Raw genomic sequence first — 22082 nt, 5'->3', positions numbered from 1 at the left:
ATTTTAACTGTATCCTCCAGGCTGTTCATTTACCTGTCCAGAATGTTTTCAAGCTATTATCTCAGTGGGGTTGGGTACCAGTGGGGTCGGGAAAAATAATGCAATTGTAAATATTATTATGAACATGACTTGGTAAATAGAGGGGGCCTTACCCTTTCAAAAGTGACATAGAAAAAGAGTGCCCATGCTTGAAATGTGGTAGTTACACTTGCCTTCTTAACACATTTGTCACTGGAATTGGTAGTTAAGTGGTATCTTGCTGATTTCCTGCTCCCTTTCCCAAATAGATAAGATTAGATACACTACCTTGACTTAGTTGATTTGAGGATAGCCTGGCTACCTCTGGAAATTATTTTAGGTATATTCATAGAAGTGGAGTCAGTCCAGTTCAGCGCCACATGCTGAAGTTAGTACATTGTTAACCTGACCTGTTATTTTTTTGTTTACAGCAAGGGTACATTCATTTATACACTGAACACTTACCTGTCCTGTTGGCTTGACATGTTCTTATTTTTTTGTTTACAGCAAGGATACATTCATTTATACACTGAACACTTACCCGTCCTGTTGGCTGTACGCCTGAGGACTTGCTCACTTCTTTTGGATAAGCTGTGTCCAGCCCCAGGCTCCTATCACTTCTGTAACATTTAATTCTCTCTAAGATATTTGAAGTGCTTTAATCTTTTGTCTCCATCATACCCAAATATGTACACAGCAGATTCATATACTCTCTCTGTTTTTATGTTTGGAGTTTATGATGAGCAAAAGTTGGTGTTTTAATTACATCCAAAGACCTCTGTGTTTTGACTAAGTCCCCAAAGTGTAACAAATGGCAAGGATTTAGGTAGAGTGAATTTCGAGAACAGGGGACATGTTTTTGTACTGACTTTAAAAAATTGAGTTTCTTTCATTTTTTGCCTTCCCCTCCAAGGGGGAAAACGTATTTAAAAGTGTTGATGCTTCTTCCCCATCATTGACAAGGTAGTGATAGAAGAAGAGATACAGAATAATCTGAATGTGTGCCTATATTCATCACCAGGGGTTTCCACAGGTCAGGGTGAAACCTGAGAGTGGGTGTTTCTAACTAACCCTAGGTTATGTTGACGCTGGGAGTCCTCGGTGGGACCATACTTTGAGGATCGAGGATTAAGTCTCTAGCTTCCACTAGTCACTGATACGGGCCTCAGAGTTTAACAGTGACTTCACACTTCTGATTTCCCTTGGCAACCTAATCAGCCAAAGTAAAGAAAACACCAGTTTACTTTTTCCTGTAACAACAGTTAACACAACAAACATTTTATTATGAAAGAGTGTCTCAGAAACTGTTTGCACTACAACAAGAGTGTACTTTACTTAGAATACATCTAGCTTGGCAAGAGTGTTAGATACTCGTGCTTTTTGCTGTATTTGTTTCTATTCAGTGATTATTAGTACTCATTAATTCAATAAATATTTGAGTGCCTACAATGTGCCAGACACTGAAGATATAGTCCTAGACAAAATTGGCAAAAATTTCTGCTTCAATGGAGATGGATAAACAAATCTTGTTCACACACAGTATGTGTCATGCACTGCATAGCATTTCAGTCAACAATAGACTAATATATATAACGTGGTCCCATAAGATTAGAATACTCTTATTTTATGGCACATTTTCTGTGTGTAGATACACTAATACCACTGTGCTCCAGTTGCCTTGATATTCAGTACAGTACTGTGCAGGTGTGTAGCCTAGGAGCAGTGGGCTGTACCAGATAACCCAGGTCTGCAGTAGGCTCTACCATGTAGGGTTATGTATGTGAACTCTATGATGTTCGCATGACAGAATTGCCTTTGTCAGAATGTATTCCTGTTGTGAAACAATGCATGACTATGCATGTTTCAGATGCTAAGTGCTAAGGTGCCAACGCATGGGAGGGAGGTAGGGAGTGTTTGGGGCAGGTGTACAGTTTAAAATCCAGTGTCAAGGAAAGTCTCACTGGGAAGGTGCATTTGTTGAGGGAGGATGGAAGCGTGAAATGCAAAGGGCTCGAATTTGCGTTGTTCCCATTGTGTGCAGGGACTGGGATGTTGTCCCGTGTGGAAGTAACAGTAAGCAAAGAGAGAACAGAAAGACTTGAGGCCAGAGAGGCACTGAACAGCCAGATTGTGTACAGCTTTTTAGTCCATGGTGAGCAGGTTGTTTATCTTACAAGATGGGAAGTCATTAGGTTTTGAACTAAAAAGTGCTCTACTGTGATGTATATTTTTAAAAGATGGCTATGGCTGTTGGGTTGAGAACAGACTGCTCAGTGGGGCAAGAGCTAGGAGGAGGGAGACTGAGAAACTGCCAAACGTAACATTAGTCCAGGCGAGGGAGTGCTGGCTTGCACTGTGGAGCTGATAACAGACGCTGAGGGGCGATGGGACTGGAGAGGGGTTTTAGGCACCATTTTGAAGGTGGAGTGGACATGGTTGGTGGGACAGAGGAAACAAGATGACCAAGGTTTTTAACTGAAGAGGAAGAGTGAAGGTAGCATTTACTGAGCTGGAGATGCCTCAAAAGGAGCGTGTTTGGAAGTGTAGATCAGGAACTCAGTTTTGTATACATCTAAGTAGTGAACTGGTGGGATTCTGATTAGTAAGTTTCCCCCATGGAGAAATAATCTTTTTACCTCATTTTACTAATAATGATTTCAGACTCAAATGGTGTGGATAGAATCAGACTTAAATCTTCCATTAATGTAATTGTGAAGATGTGTGTGCATTGTGTTAATAATAACTTGCTAAAACTAGTTGTATTTCGGAGAAAAAGCATTTTTAAATATCTTCTAATATTGCTTTGAGGATCCAGTTTAAGTAGAACATACAAAGGGAAAATCACAATGTCTGGCACATAGTAGTTGTTCAATAAAAGTTAGTTTCTGTCCCATTTTTAAAGAGTGTTAAAAACCTTATTTTTTAGGAAAAAGCAAAAGTATGAATGAGGATACATTGAATCTTATTTTAACTTAGACAGCAAGACTTGGCTAAGAGTGGCCAACTCTGTTCTGTCTTCTTTTGTTCAGTTCTTTGCATGGCCTTCTATTTCTGTGCCCCACCGTGGGGTTGCACCCCTAAAACACACTGGCCTTAGCATGATGTGTGTGCTGGCTTGCCAGCCACAAGGCCCGAAGCTCCTCGAGTCCACTGCAGTACAGCCCCTTGACCTGCTCTTGAACATAGTCGTCCTGTGAGATGCCAGCTGTCATGGCCACGCAGTATTCCCACCCTTCCTCTGCACACTGGCAAGGCTTTCCTGGAACATCCTCAGGCCCACATCTTTCCCCAGTAACTCACTAAAGCCAGCCACTCTTGACTCAAGTAGGTGTCCTTCATTGATCACAGAATCTACGTTTGATTTCATCAGGCCAGATTCACAAACAGAATGGGAGTGCTTTATCTAAACCTTTGGGAGGCTGTAGAGTGAAATAGTTGGAAACACTGGGGTTTATTACAGCTTAATTTCATCCGTGCTTAGTGGCTTTACCAAAGATGGTTAGGGAAAGGGAAGGGAGATTCATCTTAGGCAGGCAGTGATTTGCTCAGAATTTTACAAGCCTTACCCTATACAGACCTATTTGAATTCCGTGGGTTTCTCGAACCAATGTTGGAGCAACTTCGCAAAACAGACCAGGCCAGTTAGGTACAGTTTCAAGAGTTAACAGGAAGCAGCAGCTCATGTCTTCCCTAAGATGGCATTCTTTGCCCAAAAACACTTCTATGAAAAGTACATGATAAACAACTCCTAGAATACAGTTTTAAGTTACCCACAGAAATATAATACTTCTTTCTAGAATTTTATAAACTGTTCATGTTTATCCCTTGCCATATAGCAATTACTATGATTAGTGCTGTACTTATTTGTTTATCTTGATTTCTAATTGTTAATGCTTCTTCCCAATATTGTGTGACATTTGTGAATTAATAAAAATCACTTAACCATGAATTGGTGAGCAGTTCATGTTTGTGTTTTTGCTTAATTACTCAAAGTTAATTGTAAGTTCTGGGGGCAGGGGGCACATTTTCAGGGGTAGATGATTTGGGGTCTTTTTGTGAGTGGGGAGTTAACTGACTCAAATCACATTTAGTGCTATTGGACAGTGCTTTTCTTAGTGTGGGTAGGAAGTCCAAGAATTTAAAATGAAATGGTTATATTTAAACCTGACCTTTTGAGTGGCGCACTGGTAATCCCTGGGGATTGCAGGGTTACCCTGCAGGCCGGTACATAGAAAGTTTTTGTGTTTCATCTGTGCCATTACTTGTGTCTTTACTTTTGTGAACATTTAATTGGAGGTGATTGTCAAAATCATTTAAATGGAGTAACTGAGCTCTGGTTCTATTTTCTGGCGATGTCGGTAGTGAGGAGGGGGATAACCAGGAGGGAGCAGCCTGGCCCGAGGGAAGGAAGGGTGCCCTTGACGCATTGGGTGGGTTTGGCAGCTTAACTGTGACTTTTGTTTTTTCTGTTACACATTCAGAAAAAAACTAAATGTGATTTTTCCATTAAAATGCTGATAACAAATGTCCAAAACCTTTCTATGTTAAATAGTCTTCTACATTTTTATGCATATAGGTTACAACCTGCCATATTCATTCATCCAGTGATGATGAAATTGACTTTAAAGAAACGGGTTTCTCACAGGATTCTTCTTTGCAGCAAGTGAGTTACACCTAAAGCTTTGCTTTTTATTTTAAATGCTTAGTTTAGTTGCCTTTTATGAATCAGCTTCAGAGTCAGATTATGTATTAGAATGTGATTTGGGGTTACTTATTAGTTGGGCCAAAGCATTTAAAATAGGAAGTGTTGGGTACATGAGAGGTAGATTTACGTTATGTTTCGAGGGATTGTTCATACCTGATAATAGTGATGTGTCAAGTACATTTTCAGAAGATTTGAATGAACTGAATAGTTAAGAAGGCATCTCACACGTGCTTGTTATGCAGACTTTTACAATAGGTGAGTTGTTGCTTAAAGATTTGTGTAGTAGAGATCCGCAGGTAAGAATAATAGAAATAAGACGTTTAAAATGTAAGTAAAAGCAAACTCTTACCAATGCCCCTAAGTTCCATTATAGTTACATCTAAAGTAACTTTATAGTTGAAGTAATTCAGTGCAAGCCCTATCTGCCTGCCCCTGAATGTGTCATCTCCATTTATCTCCAGCTTCTAATCTTTGTGAGGGAAAGCCTGGTTATGGATATTAAATGTACTGATTTATTATCCATTGTTGGTTCTTGGAGAAGTGACAAATGATTTCACTTCTCTGCTAGGTATGGGAACTAAAAATAGAAGCCCTTTTGCAGGCTGTCAGCTTTTCATATGGAGAAGCTTTCCTTAGCCAGGACCGGAATGTCTTGGCTTCCATGTTGCTTTGGTGTAGCAGTAGAATTAACGAGGACACCTTCCCACCCAGCACTGAATGTTAACTGACTTTTTTTTTTTTTAAGTCTCTAAGCCTGTCTTAGATGAAGCTTCACATGCTTATGCTGGCCCTGTCTTTTGGCTTCCAAGTATTACACCTGTCATATACCAGTATTGGTTGAGCTAAGCAATTGTTTGATTTTAATACTAAGGCAGTTTAGCATTCATCTTTCCCAGATAGGTCTGAAGTAGCATTTCAGCACTTAGCTGGCTTCTCTGTTGATTCTTGACACTTCTGCCCTTTGGCAGCCAATTTCCAGAGGTTAGGGCCAGGAAGTAGCCAGTCCATAGGGGGCACTGTCGAGCAGCAGTGCCTTCCAGGGCAGCCCTCACAGCCTCCCGCCTGATCTTGCTGTTAGACTGTATGTGTACAAGCAGCCCTTTACCCAGAGTGCTCTGGTGTTGCCTCAGGAAGCACCTTGACAATGGGCTTTCCCTCCACTGAAGCACCTGCAGAGTACTGAAATAGTCCACCCAGGTGGCCGTGAACCTGAGTGTTGTCCATTGGTCCACCCCTAGAATGAAGCTTGATGATATCAAATGTAAATTATTAAGGTAATTTTGTACCTATTGAAATACAGCTTTAAGAAAAAAAATACCCTAATAATAATAATAAACTTGGAAATTTGGGCTATCGATTTGATCTAAATTTGATTAAATTTAGACATTTGGAAAGTGGAGTCCTTTATTTCTCAACTGTATCTGGATCCAGGGTCATACTTGTTCTGGGGAGAGTTTTCTTACATTATTTTGTTTGTTTGACTGACAGCTCATGCTTACGAAGCAGTTTCATTCAGAAAACTGACTTACCAACCTCCCTCAGCAAGCTTAGTCTTGCAGAATTTACCCACTTCATATGAACCTTTCAAAGTAGGAAGAGTAATTCTTTTTTGATTGACAGTCTTCCAGTACATTTTTCTTTCCATGTTTAAACCAATCATGTATTATTTTGAAAATAAATATGCTCCAAAGCACTTCTTAAAATTTTGAGAATGCAAAAAAGTCTAGGTTAATTTATTAGAGTTTCATCATAGTCTCCACTAAGATAAGAATATTAGTTTGTAGACTCAAAGTTCTCATTCACCTTTGAAGTTGGGCATCATGTTGATAAAGTCCTCGAATGTAGAGAACTTGGGACAGATAGTTTAACCAGGTAACCGAGCCACGTCACCAGTGGGGTGTGCCTCCAGGCATTTGTGCCCTGACTATTTGTTTCTGTCTTTAGCCTCGTCTGTTCTCCTAAAGTCTAGTGTTTGACTCTCCATCTCCCTAATTCTGCCTTAGAGGTTTGGAGGGTGAGGCCACTATGGAGTATCTGGAGAATTCAGACTGACTGCCGCATATGGGCTCTCAAGCACTGATCTCACCATCTCCCACTACCTCACATCACATGCAGGCTTGCTGATAGGCAGTCAGGCCACATTTAGATGACCAGTAGTTCTGTTGCCTGGGTGGCATTACTATTAAGAGTTTTGCTTAATAAAGTGGCTGGCTCACTTCTCAGTGACTTGAACAGTATCTAACTTTGGCCAGGTTGACAGTACTGGGAAAGTGTGCTTTTTAAAATTAATTATACAGCCATGTGGTGCTTTCCAGATTTAGATTTTTCAGAGTTCAAAGCACTTTTTATATACCTTTGAATAGAATACAATAACAGTCTTCACTTACATATGTTTGTAAGCTTTGGTCGCTTTACTAGTTAAAATGAGATTTGAAATGTGAAGTTCTTTGTTAGCAGCTGTAATAGACTTAGAACTAATAAGGATTACATTTGATCATTTTTCTTTTTTCTGTGCATTATTGCATGGAAGTTACTAGTGTTTGTCAGTTGCTATATGTCTCTCCAAATGGATGAATAGATAAATATGTATCTGTATGTATATTCTATATGTACATGTATTTGTGTATACATTCGTATTTGCATTTTATTTTTCAAACATTTAAAATACAGCAATACTTTGGGGAATATTTCTTCCCCTTTACACCCAGGAGAATCACATTAGGATCACTAGAGGTATAAAAATTTTGAGGGAACTGACTGTGATGGCATGCACCTGTAGTCTGGCTATTCTGGAGGCTGAGGTAGGAGGGTTGCTTGAGTCTAGGAGTTTGAGTCCAACCTGGGCAACATAGGACCCTGTCTCTTAAAAATCTTTTCTTTTTTTAAGGGGGAAAAAAAATTGGGAGGAACCTTTTCCTTCGCATGACCAAATTTCTGATCTGTAGATAAACTCAGAGCATGATTCATGCTGCTTACCCAACAGAATAACATCATGATTCTTTACCAGATCTTTGAAGTACTGAGCATCTGTTTTGTCTCATAAAAGATAAAGCTGCAATTCAGAGGAGCTGATTTCTTTTTGATGTCATTAATATTAATGCTGGCTGTCATACTATTCATTCATAGGTCCAGAACTCAGCCCAGCAGCCCAGGACTTGTCCCTACCGTTTGCTTTCAGCCAGATCCCCATGCTCAGCCTTGGCTCACACTCCATACCTAACTAAGTGGCCATTCCACAGCCAGCCACTTGCTGCCCCCACCCCCTTGTGCTCATCTAATATCACCTCTGGGGGCAAGAAAGGGGACAGCATGGAGGTGGGAGTGTGCAGAGGGGCAGTGGGTGTGCCGTTGTCTTGGATGAGAGACAAGGGAGGTTTTGGGTTCTCTCTGTCTAGTCAAACTAGACACATAGAGCTTTTTTTTCCAGACGGAAGCAGTACAGATACCTTCCAAAGCCTAATATAAGGTTTATTTTTTAATTATCTGCAATAATTATCCATGCCATAATTCCCTGCCACCAGAATGAGTAATCAGGAATTACTGGTAGAGACATTTCTGCAGTGTATGTCTGCAAGGTGGAATCGGTAGGCTCTGCCCGTATGTGGGACCAAGGAGAAGGTGTTTTAACTCAGTTATAGCTGCCTCCTTCCCAGCAAGTGCCAGCAGGAGTGATGCCTTCAGTTTTGCTGCCCCTCCGCCTTATGGACTCACCTGTAGAAAACAGCAGTTTCATCTGTATACAGCTCTGGTCACTGTATTTATTGTTTGGGTTAGAATGAGGAAGTGGCACTAATTTATCTTCATATATTCTTTACTCCTTCTGATTAATACATAAGAACATACTTGCTGATTTTACTTGCTTCCTTGGGCCTGCTTGTTTTAAATTAGAATATTAACATTTTGCTGAGATTCATTGTAACATCCCCCCCATTTTTCAGCTAAAAACCCAAGCAAGTCTGGTACTCTCTAGTTTTGGCATAAGGAAACAGAACTGGCTCCTCTGTGGGTCTTGTAGTGTTAGAGACTTTTCAGAGTGATTTTGGATAAATATTAAACGTTTGTCCTCTTCTTAAGGTAGGTAGGGTGGAAATTATTTTCATTTTATATTCTTTCCAGCCTCAGAGACTTAAATTTTTTTTAAAGAAATGAAATGTCCCTGAACATTTTGTTTGTAGGATTATACTTGTGTTCATCATTTTTCCTCTGGTGTGATTTCGCTGTAGTAGATTGGGGGTGGAGGAGGGGGCAAGGAGGGAGGAGGTGGTCACCAATTGTTGGATCTTAGGGTAAAGTTGGTTGTGTCCAGAGGTGACTGATCACCTTATAATTTCAGACTGTTCCATGTCATGTGATCACTTCAAACTAGGCCTAATCCAAACCTCTCTCTAAAGATAATTCACAGTAGAGGACAGAGTGGTCACATAATGTTTATTACAGTGACATGTGCATTTAGAATGATTTGTAGACCAAATTTCAAACGTTTACTTTCTTGGCAAATTGTGTCTGAAATTATTTGATTTTTCTTTTAGAAAAACACACCAATTTTTAAAGCCCTATGGCTATGTAAATAAGATGATTTCTGGAACACAAATGGGCATATAGTATGTAGAATGTCATTAGAATCATTATATCACTGTCACTGGTCCTGGGGTTGCCAGGCCTTTTCTGATTATCAGATGCAACAAATGACGTCCAATTTTATTGACCAGTTCGGCTTCAACGATGAGAAGTTTGCAGATCAAGATGACATTGGCAAGTGAGTATGTTTGCCTGTTTCCACTCTTGCTCTTGCACCCTCTTGCTCTTGGTGGATGTGTGTGTCATTCTGTGGGATTCTTAATCTTGAGCATTCATGAGTGGGAGGAATCTGCTCTCTCCTTGGTGGTCCTCTAGTTCCAGCAGATTGGTCCTGAGACTGGATAATTGGAACTTAAAATAACACTCCAGTGGCTGGGCGTGGTGGCTCACACATGTAATCTCAGCACTTTGGGAGGCTTAGGCAGGCAGATCACTTGAGGTCAGGAGTTTGAGACCAGCCTAGCCAACATGGTGAAACCCCATCCCTACCAAAAATATAAAAAAATTAGCCGGTTATGGTGGTGGGCACCTGTAATGCCAGCCACTCGGGAGGCTGAGCTCTGCAGGAGAATTGTTGGAACCCACGAGGCGGAGGTTGTAGTGAGCCCAGATACTGTGCCACTGCACTCCACCCGTGGCAACAGAACAAGACTCGGTCTTTTAAAAAGTAATAATAATGGTAACTCCAAGGGAAGAAGCATTCACCTTTAGGGTTTGACCTGTTTCACAGAAGCCTATATTTATTAAATTGTGCTTTTAAGAATTCAAGTCACTGTTCTTAATTCTAGCTATTAATATTAAATAGTATTATCTAAAGTCATTAATCCTGGCCGAGTATCATTAATTCCAGCCAGATGCAGTGGCTCGTACCTGTAATCCCAGCATTTTGGGAGGCTGAGGTGTGTGGATCACTTGAGGTCAGGAGCTGGAGACCAGCCTGGCCAATGTGGCAAAACCCCGTCTCTACTAAAAATACAAAAACAATAGCCAGGCTTGATGGTGTGTGCTTGTGGTCTGAGCTTCTGAGGAGGCTGAGGTGGGAGAATCACTTGAACTTGGGAGGCAGAGGTTGCAGTGAGCCAGGATCGTGCCACTGTACTCCACCATGGGCAACACAGGAAGATCCTGTCTCAATAATAATAACAACAGTAACGGTAACAGCAACAATAATAATAAAGTTATGAATCCCTGTGCTGTTAGTTAACTGGGGCATCACATTCCAGCAGGTGACCAAATTGGCAGGAAGACCTCTGCCCTACATGTATTCTCGTCTTTAAGCAACTCATCATAAGGTAGATTTGGGTTTTTTGCAAGAGCCAGACACCAAGCACTCATTCTGCCATCAGGGTAAGAAGCACAGAAATGAAAATTGATACTGTACCGAATTAATTAATAGAAAAGATGTAGGTGCTTAACAGAAATGAAAATAAGTGATCTAGCATCTGACCTTGGGATAGAAGAGATTTATAAACAAGATATTTTGAGACAGATAGATATTGCTCATTGACAACAGAGTTTAAAAAAAACAATGAAGGCAGCTGGTATTTGAATATTGGATAATTAGTCTCACAGGAGACATGATTATGCCATAGACACCCCGTATCTGCTGTGGTCTTTGGAAGCAGTAAATCCTCAATAATTTGTTGAACCACAGCCAGCGGAGGCTGTTGTTTATCACAAATTGCAGTTTGCAGTATGTGAGAAGCTAAAATATTTTTACAGCATGTTTTTAATTTTGCCATCAACATGCCATATAGGCACAATGGAATGGAGATGCTGTTTGTAAACAGCAGGAGTTGAAGGCTGTCATCTGCCTTGAGAATTGGCTCATTTTAACCCAGAAAGAGTAAGAACACAGGATGTTCTGTCCATACCCCAGGAGCATTCTACCTAGGCTAGGATCGGCCACCTCACACCACACCCTGCAGGTCCCCGTTTGATGTCTCGACAGTTACGTGCCTGGACTCTTACTTTGCCTTACTAGTTAGGAATCCATAATTTCTTTACAGTTTGTGTTGGGTGCTTGGACTAATGATTGAGTAGAACAAATCTTTTAAGAATCATGTGATAGCCCCTCCTCCTCAAAATTATGTTTAATACGCAATGAATTATTTTACTCCCTGCTTGCTTTTCTAGATGATACCTTGTTATAGCATAAGATTTCATGGGTGTCTGTGTATTTTGTGTATCACTTTGACTATCCCTGAAGAAAACTCAGTGTCGGATAGCTTTTGTATACTTCATGTTTTGACTTGGTTCTTTGCAAATAACCTTTTTCTTGGTTATGTTAGTATGGCCCATGGAACCATGGTTGTCATGGATGTTAAAAACCGTTTATAGGAAGGATTTGAGGATGTCTCAAAGGCTTTATGTCTCAAAAGGCTTCCATCCCAGCTCTCCCTGTCCTACATAAATTTCTTTTTTTTTTTTTTTTTTTTTTTTTTGAGACGGAGTCTCGCTCTTGTTACCCAGGCTGGAGTGCAATGGCGCGATCTCGGCTCACCGCAACCTCCGCCTCCTGGGTTCAGGCAATTCTCCTGCCTCAGCCTCCTGAGTAGCTGGGATTACAGGCACGCGCCACCGTGCCCAGCTAATTTTTTTGTATTAGTAGAGACGGGGTTTCACAATGTTGACCAGGATGGTCTCGATCTCTTGACCTCGTGATCCACCCGCCTCGGCCTCCCAAAGTGCTGGGATTACAGGCTTGAGCCACCGCGCCCGGCCTAAATTTCTTAATACCAAAGGAGGTGGCATCATTTAATATAAGAAGGTTGTTTCCATTTGTTTTTTATTTATAGAAATTTTGATGATAGTGTAAATATTTTAAATTTGGAAATTTACATAAATACGGTTTCTGTGAGCCTATAGGTAATTAATGCTTCCTACACTTCTATTTTTTTTTTTTTTACAGTGTTTCTTTTGATCGAGTATCAGACATCAACTTTACTCTCAATACAAATGAAAGTGTAAGTATCAACTCTCTGTTGTGAGCGGTGTGGCACATGAGAGGTTGGAAAATGGGTGAGTCCATGTGTGGATGCTGCATGCCGGGACCCCTGTGCTCTAGAGTCCAAATCCTCAATTGGTGTTGCATACTTCACTCACTCCCATGACCTGCCTGGCACCCGTGGGCATGTGATTTTGCAGCCCTAGTTTATGACATGATGAGGCTAATAAAACCAGGGTCACTTATGATTGTAGTGTAGACACTTGACTTCAAAGAGAAGGCTGCAGTTTGACACCACCCACTGCCTTTGACTCCTTTGTATTGCCAGGAGAGAAATGTGGACTGGGTCAGGGCAAGCCTCTCATTACTGTGGAAACACCAGGGCGTTTCTGTGGAAACACCAGAACAGTCATGTCATCTGAATGGGCACAGTTTTGATTTTATGTTGACTAGCATGAGAGACCACTGGCTTATTTGCTGATGGAGTAAGGTAGGAACTACTGATTTGAGCCATTGAAGGTCATCACTGTTCAGCTGGACTAGTAAAAGCAGATGAGTTGCTTTTCCTGCTAGGACAGACCTGGGACTGCATCCGCAGGACAGGGGAGGCTCCTGGGGTTGCAGTGAAGCTTTGATGAGATGAAAGGGGATATGGTCTGTGCTGCTTTTTGCTAGTTTTGAACTGAGTCTTTTTTTAGGGGAATTCTTGTAATGGACACAGAAATGACATTAGGTGTTTATATTTTATTTTGGTATATGTGATAGGAATCATTTTGTAAAGCAGTGAAAAAATGCAATTTACATTGGTGATATTTGGGAGAAGATAACCTGATTTTAAATTTGTTTTGTTGTTTTTTTCTCTCATTTTTATTTAGGGAAATATTGCCTTGTTTGAAGCATGTTGTAAGGAAAGAATACAACAGTTTGATGATGGTGGCTCTGATGAGGAAGATATATGGGAGGAAAAGCACATTGCATTCACACCAGAATCCCAGAGGCGATCCAGGTGAAAGATAGTTGGTTATAGTTGTAATTATAGCCAACCTATAAAGAAAATTATTATCATGAGACATACATTGTATCCTTTTACTTCTGACCATGACAGAAGCACTAGTTTCTGGGTTAAAGCTTCTGTCATGGTCAGAAATGCCCTTGGTGTGGGAGTTGGTGCTTCCAGTGTGACAGTGATCTGCTTGCAAATGCTGCAGGTGTTTAGACACAGTTCATGACGTGCTGTGACCCAGTGTCTTCCGCAGGGAAATGTTGCAGACAAGCACAGACACGTAGTGCCTTTTCCTAAATAAATGTTCCCTTGCCAGCAATTACAGCAGCAGTTGAGTTATATGTTGTTTCTTGTAAAAGATGGGAGATTTCCCAAAAGAAGGGGAAATTGTTTCTAAAAGTTAAATCTGTTTGAAGAAGGTAGGGCCATGTCAGTTGATACATCTGGGTCAATCCAGTCCTTTTGTTTTTTGATCACCCTTATTAAAGGAACCTAAACAAATGATGCTTCTGTACACAGACAGTTACTGTTAAATGAGTATTCCTTATCAGAATCTTCGTATTTAAGAGAGGAATATTTGAACAGCAGCTCAACTTTCATTTTTATTTGATTTATTGTTATTCATTTTATTCATTTACTTACAATAAGTAATGTTTTCACATGGCATAAAATTAAAAGGGAATCAGAGAGCATGCAATGAGAAGTAAACTCTCTCATCCTTCTCCCAGCTGTTCAGTCCTCTTGCCAGGGAATCCCTCAGCAGCACCTCTTGCTGCCAGTTACATCACCTCTTGTAGGAATGCTTGTTGCCACAGGTTAGAGCAGACTTAGCAGTGGCTTGAGCAAGTGAAGCTGCATTTGTCTCAACAGTCTAGAGCTGATAAGGGAGTTGAATGAGGCTGTTAGACCTGGCATCTTTCATTTATTCCTGCTCTTGTCCTGTGCCTGTTGATTTATCTCCTACAATCACAAGATAGCTGCTGTAGCTTCAGAGCCAGACAGCAAAAGAAAAATACCTTCATGGCATTTTTTGTTTGCCATCATTTACTGAGATTTTGGTTCTTACGTTGAATGGATTCACTAAGTAGCCCTTACCCACAGCATAACTAATATGTGTGAGGGCAGTGATACAGTATATCCTCACAGAGCACCATGTGTGGAAGGTACAGAGAATTCAGTGTGTCAGGGAAGACTGTGTCCTGGGGGAGATGGCACCTGATACCCAGAGGGAACACTGATGACAGGAGGCAGCTTTTTATTGTTTAACCACTCTAGAGGAATACTTGGCATTTGGTAAACTGCCTTTTTTTAAATTGTACAATGTGGAAATTTCAACCTGTGCATACATCCATGAAACCATCATCCCAATCAACATCATAAACTTACCCATCACCCCAAAAGTCTTCTCATGCTCTTTTGTCATACCTTCCTCCTTCCTGTCCCCCCAACCATCTGATTTCTATTTCCATTAGTTTGCATTTTCTAGAGTTTTATATAAATGAAATCAATCCATTGTACTTTTTTTTGTCTCTACCTTCTTTCACTCAGCATAATTAATATGAGAGCCATCCATGTTGTCTAATGTATTAATAGTCCATTTCTATTTTTTTGGCAGGGGGGTACTAGGTAGTATTCCATTAAGAGGATATACTACAATTTTCCTATTGGTGGATATACTATTATTTTCCTATTGATGGATATTTTGGTTGTTTCTGGTTTGAGGCTATAATGTCACTTGAAGATAGACTATGATGATGTTAAAGGTGTATACTGTAAACCCTAAAGAAGTCACAAAACAAAGAGTTTTTAGTCAAAGGAAATAATATCAAATCATAAAATCCAAAAGAAAGCAGCAAAAGAACAAAGGGCAGCCTGGACAAACTACTGAGCATCAGGATGATAGAGTTAGTCCTAAACAGCCATGTGAAACAAACAGTGCAGATACCTCATGTAAAAGACACATTGGCTGAGGACAGTGTCTCACACCTACAATCGCAGCACATTGAGCGTCCGAGGCAGGTGGGTTGCTTGAGCCCAGGAGTTTGAGACCAGCCTAGGCAACATGGTAAAACCCCATCTCTACAAAAAATACAAAAATTAGCTGGACATGGTGGTGTGTGCCTGCTGTGAGGCGAAGCAGGAGGATTGCTGGGAAGTCAAGGCTACAGTGAGCCATGATCGAGCCACTACACTCCTGCCTGGATGAGAGAGCGAGACCCTGCATTAAAAAAAAGAGAAAAGATGGTCACATTGGATAAAAAAACGAGTCCTTAATTACATGCTGCCTATGGGAAACAATTTAAATACAAAGAAAACAAGTACTGCATAAAAACACTAGAAGGATAAAGATATGTCAACACTAAGAAAAAAAAAGCCAGGTGGTCTGTATTCTTTTTTTTTTTGAAACGGAGTTTCTCTCTTGTTACCCAGGCCGGAGTGCAGTGGCGCAATCTCGGCTCACTGCAACCTCCGCCTCCTGGGTTCAAACAATTCTCCTGCCTCAGCCTCCTGAGTAGCTGGGACTACAGGCGTGCACCACCATGCCCAGCTAATTTTTTTGTATTTTTAGTAGAGACGGGGTTTCACCATATTGACCAGAATGGTCTCCATCTCTTGACCTCGTGATCCACCCACCTCAGCCTCCCAAAGCGCTGGGATTATAGGCATGAGCCACCACACCTGGCCCAGGTGGTCTGTATTAATCTCCAAGTAGATTTCAAAGGAAAGGGATAAAGAAAGTGATATGATGATAAAGGGGTCAATTCATTCAGAGGACATAGCAGTTTTAAATGTCTGCACAACCTAACAGAGCCTCGGGATACACAGAGGAAAACTGGTAGAACTGCAAAGAGAAGTAGACCAGTCCACAGTTATAGCAGATACTTTAACACCCACCCCTCTCTCAGTAATGGATGAAACGGTAGGTAGAAATCAGTAAGGTTATGGAACACTTGAACAACACTAGCAACTAGCCCGTTCTGCTTGCACAATTATAAAGAACTCTACCCAACAGTTACAGAATATAGTATATTCAAGTGTGTGAAATATTTACTAAGATAGACCAGAAAGCAAGTCTTAGATTTCAAAGGGTTCAAGTCATTTTCTGACCAAAATGGAATTAAATTAGTAGTCAGTAACATAAAGACTATTGGTACATCCTCCAGTTTTATTTATTTATTTAATTTTATTATTTTTATTTTTGAGACGGAGTCTTGCTCTGGAGTGCAGTGGTGCAATCTTGGCTCACTGCAACCTCCACCTACTAGGTTCAAGTGATTCTCCTCCCTCGGCATCCCGAGTAGCTGAGATTACAGGCGCCCGCCACCAGACCTGGCTAATTTTTGTATATTTAGTAGAGACAGGGTTTTGCCATGTTGGCCAGGCTGGTCTTGAACTCCTGACCTCAGGTAATCTGCTTGCCTTGGCCTCCCAGAGTGTTGAGATTACAGGCATGAGCCACTGCACCCAGCCATAAAAGAATAATTATAGTAACCTGAATGTCATCAGAATTTAAAATTTTCACTCTTCAAATGACGTTTTTATGAGAATGAAATGACAAACCACACACTGGGAGAAAAATTTGCAAATGACATATTAGGTGAAAGACTGGCGTGTAGAGTTAATAAATCTCTTTACTCAGTTAAGAAAAAGATAATCCAGTTTTTTGAAAAGCACAGAAGTGTGAAAAGACACTTAAGAAGATATGGGATGGCAAATAAACATTTAAAAAGATTCTCAACCTTCTCGGTCATTAGGAAAGTACAAATGAACACCACAGTGAAATGAACACATATACCCCTGCAAGAAGGCAGTTCTTAGATTGTGGCCTCCACTTTAAGCAGAGCCCACATGCTCCTGCGGTGGAGGTTTAGTGTGAGGTTGGGCAGCACGCACACAAAGCTGTCTTCCTGGGCCTCCTAACCACGTGGTGCTCGGACTCGTGATCCTGCTGAAGCACCACAGGATCTTTCGTTGCTGGATGACTTAGAATTTTCTGGATTTAGCTGGTGGCTGATAAGCAGCATTAAATACTTTGGTCTTTTTCCCCCCTTAGCTCGGGGAGTACAGACAGTGAGGAAAGTACAGACTCTGAAGAAGAAGATGGAGCAAAGCAAGACTTGTTTGAATCCAGTAGTGCCAACACAGAAGATAAAATGGAGGTGGACCTTAGTGAACGTAAGTGGGTTCATTCTTCAGATCAGCTGCCCTGCATTGGAATTAGGTATTGTGAACAATTGGCAAAGGAGCAGTTCACAGCATCTGAGGTGATTTCTGAGGGAATGGTTGAGTTGAAGCCGGTTGTCAAGTGAGTTCTTCTTGGAGGTTTAAGTTTCAAAGACAGCCTCAGGGAAGGAGCGCGGAATGCATTTGCTGATAAGGTACCTCCTCTTCCTGGTGGGAAATGAATGGCAGGTGTGTGGGTCTGGCTGGAGGACAGAGCCTGCTGCTAGGTCAGTCTCCTGGCTGTGGAGCCCATGTGCTGTTGCAGAAGGAAAAGACCCCACCTTGGTGGGAAGAGGAGCACATGGTTGTGTCATGTAGCATCGTGATTGGAATCAGCCAGGGGAAGCAGCCGTAGCTTAACCAGCGTTTCAGTATGTTCTTCGTAGTTTATTTCAGAAGCTCACATCCCTGAAACTTGTCCAGCTGAGTGCTTACTTGTGCCCTGCCCTGTGCTAGGAAGACTAGAGTTTTAGCTGGTTTTTAAAAAATGCTTTTAAAACTTTTAAAGGTTTAGGAAGCAGATGTCCATTTGAAGGAGCCGTGTGGGCTGATAGCAAGGCTTGCCCCAAGCCTGGCCAGGCTCCGATTGCCCCACAAGGCCTTTTTTGTGTTACGTCCCAGAGGCTTAAGCTCAGCTGAGGTGGACCTTGTGGTGACTTCAGAGCTAGATGGGACATGAGCAGTCATCCAGCAAACTGCCACAGGTTGCACATAAGGAAACTGGAGATGGAAGAAGAAAAGAGATCTTATCTCTGCTGCCCCTTTTCCAGCCCACCCTCCTCAGGAGGAGGAAGTAGACTTTTCTCTCTGTAATTCAGTTTAAATCAGCATGCCTTCTTTAAGTTCCTCCTGTATGCCGGGTACTAGGCTTGTAACTGCGAATGGGCCACAGAATCTGCCTCCAGGAGCTTGGAGTCTGCTGGGGAAAACAGATAGGCAGTACATGGGGCTGGGGACAGGATGCTAGAAGAGGGGAGCCTTCCACTAGGTGTCTTTGTAGAGGCAAGCAGGTGTGAGGCTGAAGGACAAGTAGGGATTTGCCCATGTGAGAGAGAAAACAATTCATCAGAAGGCCCAGAATGCACTGTTTTGCGTGGCTCGGGAATGAGGTGGCGGGAGCTAAGGCCAGAGGCCAGATCAAGAGTTGTATTCTGAAGGTTGTAGGAAGCCTATGAGGATTTGACTAAGAAGATCATTATTGGGTCTGTTTCAAGACATCACTCATGGCAACAGTGTTAAAAATGGGATGAGAAAACACACGGCAGAGACAGGAGAACCATGAAGTCATTTAACTGTTAAACAGAAGAGTATAATGAGAACTGTGAGATGGGCTCCAGGCAGCAGGGAGTCGTGAGGCGGAGGCAGGGCACATGCCCTGATCTCTTGGCTCTGGAATCTGTAGGGTTTTTTTTCTTTTTAAATGTACAGTTTGATGCTGGGTGCAGTGGCTCACGCCTGTAATCCCAGCACTTTAGGGAGGCTGAGACAGGTGGATCACTTGAAGCCAGGTGTTCCAGACCAGCCTGGCCAATATGGTGAAACCTTGTCTCTACTAAAAATTAAAAAAAAAAAAAAAAATTAGCACACGCCTGTAGCCTCAGCTACTCGGGAGGCTGAGGCAGGAGAATTGCTTGAACCCAGGAGGCGGAGGTTGCAGTGAGCCGAGATTGCACCACTGCACTCCAGCCTGGGCAACAGAGTGAGACTCCATCTGGGGGAAAAAAAAGTCCAGTTGAGCGTTATATTCCCACTGTAGTGTAACAGACCTCTAGAACTTTTTCATCCCCAACTGAAACTCTGTACCCATTAAACAGTTCCCCATTTCCACTTCCCCAGTCCTAGCAGCCTCCATTCTACTCTGTTTCTATGGGGTTGACTAGTCTAGGGATCTCATATAAATGGAATCATACAGTATTTGTCTTTGTGATTGACTTGTTTCACTTAGTGTAATGTCTTCAGAGTTCACCCCTGCTGTGGTATATACAGGATTTCCTTCTGTTTTAAGGCTGAATGACATTCTGGAATCTTTGATTCTTTTAGGGACTGGGTATGGTTAAGTGACACAGAGGGAGACACACACTGGCTGGACTGTGAGCCTGGGTGTGGGGATAAGGAGCCGGGGACACGAGCGCCCTGGATGATGTGTGTTTACCTAGCTCCCAGAGTTCAGTGTAGCAGGAAACAGGCCTCCTGCTTCTCTGCTTCTTGGAAAAAGCTGCTTTTACATCATCAGATCTCTGGAGGCACAAGTGGGTAGAGTTGGGGATGATTCTCTGTCAGGGCTACAGGGCTACCTCAGAGAGCCTTTGCCACTTCACCAGTCTCTTTAGCTTCTTTCGGAGGTCCCCTCCTCTCTCCTCCCCTCCCCTCCCCTCTCCTCTCCTCCCTCCGCCCCTTTTTTGAGACGGATTCTAGCTCTGTCGCCAGGCTGGAGTGCAGTGGCGTGATCTCGGCTCACTGCAACTTCTGCCTCCTGGGTTCAAGTGATTCCCCTGTCTCAGCCTCCCAAGTAGCTGGGACTACAAGCAGGTGCCACCATGCCTGGCTAATTTTTTGTATTTTAGTAGAGACAGGGTTTCACCATGTTGGCCAGGATGGTTCAATCTCCTGACCTCGTGATCTGTCCTCCTCGGCCTCCCAAAGTGCTGGGATTACGGGTGTGAACCACTGCACCCAGCCCAGGTGAGATTTTCAAACATTCAAGCATTTACTCCTTCTCGGTGTCAGTGGAGCCCTGCGACACACACAGGTAGGTGGGCAAGAAGCATGGAGTGCACCCTAATTAAATGCCTGCTCTGTGCAGGCCCTCCTTTGATGTTTGCTGAGTGGATAGTTGTTATGAAATCGAACAGATGAAGTCAAATACCTTGCTCAAAGTCACAGTCAAGTCTGTCTTTAAAATCAGAACATTTCTATTCTGCACAGGTACTTCTTAGTCACTTGTATCTGGCGATAAGCCCTTAAATAGCTTATACCAGGTTGCCTAGCATTCCTTCTTGCAACCCAGAGATTCCAAAGACGATAATATCCCTGATGGAATGCAGTGGTTCCCACATCCGGCTTGTCCCCAGCAAGGAATTGAAGATTCAGCACTCTGTGAAGGAAAAGCATGGTGTGCAGTTAGAGCAGAATCACAGAGATTTGACTTCATCAGAAGGGACACATGTCTGAGGAGGTGACATTTAAAGAGAGACCCACAGATTAGATCCAAACTTGGCCAGTAGGCAGCATGGTAAGAAGAGCCCCACAGATTTCAAGTGCGCCCAAGGAAGTCCTGCCGTTCCAGCCCCTGAGGCCAGACCTGAGTCTGCAGGACTTGGGAGGCCCAATCACAGTGTACTGTAGGGAGCCTGTGGAACGTGCGAAGTGAGCCACCTGGAAGCATTAGGTTGTTCCTAGGTTATTGGAGTTGAATAACCAATGTATTCTTTTTTTAGAAAAATAATGTTTTTACTTTCAAATAATTTAGATTTATAGAAATGTTGCCAAGATAGTAAATTCCCATATATGCTTCACTTAGCTTCCCCCAGTATGAATATAGCCGTGGTACATTTGTCAAAACTAAGAAATTAACATTAATCCCTCTTTGTGTATGTAGCTTTGAATCTCTGTGTGATATTTCTTTTGGAATGGTTGTTGGAAATGGGCGGTTTGAAAATACTGGGGCGTTGATAGAGTGCCCTCCAGGTGACTGTGCTCTGTCTGCTCCTGCTCTTCTTCTTCTACAGCTCTGGTCTCTTTTGTCATTGCTGATGTGTTTTTGAAAAATACCTGTGGTAATGAAACGACTGAAGTGTTTTTCAAATAAAGTTTCTGCCCTCTTTTTAGCACCCAACTGGTCAGCTAACTTTGATGTCCCAATGGAGACAACTCATGGTGCTCCGTTGGACTCTGTGGGCTCTGACGTCTGGAGCACAGAGGAGCCGATGCCAACTAAAGAGACAGGCTGGGCTTCTTTTTCAGAGTTCACGTCTTCCCTGAGGTGAGCGAACTTGTGCTGTCTCTACACCCTTCCACGGGGAACCTGGGAATGGTCAGGTGTTTGCTATTAATGTGTGTTCTTCACCTTAACTTACTTGCAAGTTGAATATACGGTCCTGAGGAAGATTAACCATCAGCAAGGTGGGGGATATTGACACAGCTGTGTGTTGTAAGAAAAACACCATCTTCCTTTCCTTTCCTCCTGGATTAATTGGAATTGGGAGTCGTTCTTGAACAAAGTAGCTTGGGAGGATGTGGTCCGGGAGTTAGCAGGATGCAGGAGAAGAGGGCAGCTCCGTGGGCTTTTCTGGCTTCGCAGAGCTGTCAGGACAGAATTGAGGAGAACACAAGTGAGGTGAAGCCAGGAAATCCTCGGGCACAGCACCTCTGTGTGGGGTGTGGCAGGAAACTGCAGTATGTACCTTGAACTCAGTAGGTAATGTGAACTTATATTTCATATGAACTTATATTTCACTTGCAGCTAGTCCAGTGCCATCAGCCAAGGGCTCACAATCATTGGTGACTCGGAAGATAGGAAGACAAACTGTTTTGGGCTGACAGTTACTGTCTTAGACACACCAAAGGATAGGCTGAAACCAGTGTTGCAAAGTAACCGTAATAGCATT

The 22082-nt window shown here is 42.3% G+C and overlaps 1 protein-coding gene across 15 annotated transcripts in view; it reads left to right on the top strand.

Moving 5' to 3' along the window:
• PPP6R3 (protein phosphatase 6 regulatory subunit 3) overlaps positions 1 to 22082 on the top strand; it is a 153480-nt gene that overhangs the window by 117474 nt on the left and 13924 nt on the right. For 9 of the 15 annotated variants that reach the window (XM_012452960.3, XM_064364660.1, XM_012452975.3 and 6 more), the window contains 6 exons: positions 4595 to 4681; positions 9382 to 9479; positions 12213 to 12267; positions 13124 to 13254; positions 17306 to 17427; positions 21304 to 21457. In XM_012452960.3, the coding sequence (XP_012308383.1) occupies positions 4595 to 4681; positions 9382 to 9479; positions 12213 to 12267; positions 13124 to 13254; positions 17306 to 17427; positions 21304 to 21457 (647 nt within the window). The remainder of the gene's footprint in view (positions 1 to 4594; positions 4682 to 9381; positions 9480 to 12212; positions 12268 to 13123; positions 13255 to 17305; positions 17428 to 21303; positions 21458 to 22082) is intronic. The other 6 variants (XM_021669710.2, XM_012452966.2, XM_012452965.2 and 3 more) reach the window with 3 other exon arrangements.

This window comes from Aotus nancymaae, unplaced genomic scaffold (genome assembly GCF_030222135.1).
Source record: "Aotus nancymaae isolate 86718 unplaced genomic scaffold, 86718_ANA_hifiasm-v0.15.2.pri h1tg000059l, whole genome shotgun sequence".
Classification (NCBI taxonomy): Eukaryota; Metazoa; Chordata; class Mammalia; order Primates; family Aotidae; genus Aotus; species Aotus nancymaae.
The sequence above is the reverse complement of the archived record's forward strand: the minus strand, read 5'-3'. Positions and strand labels throughout refer to the sequence as shown.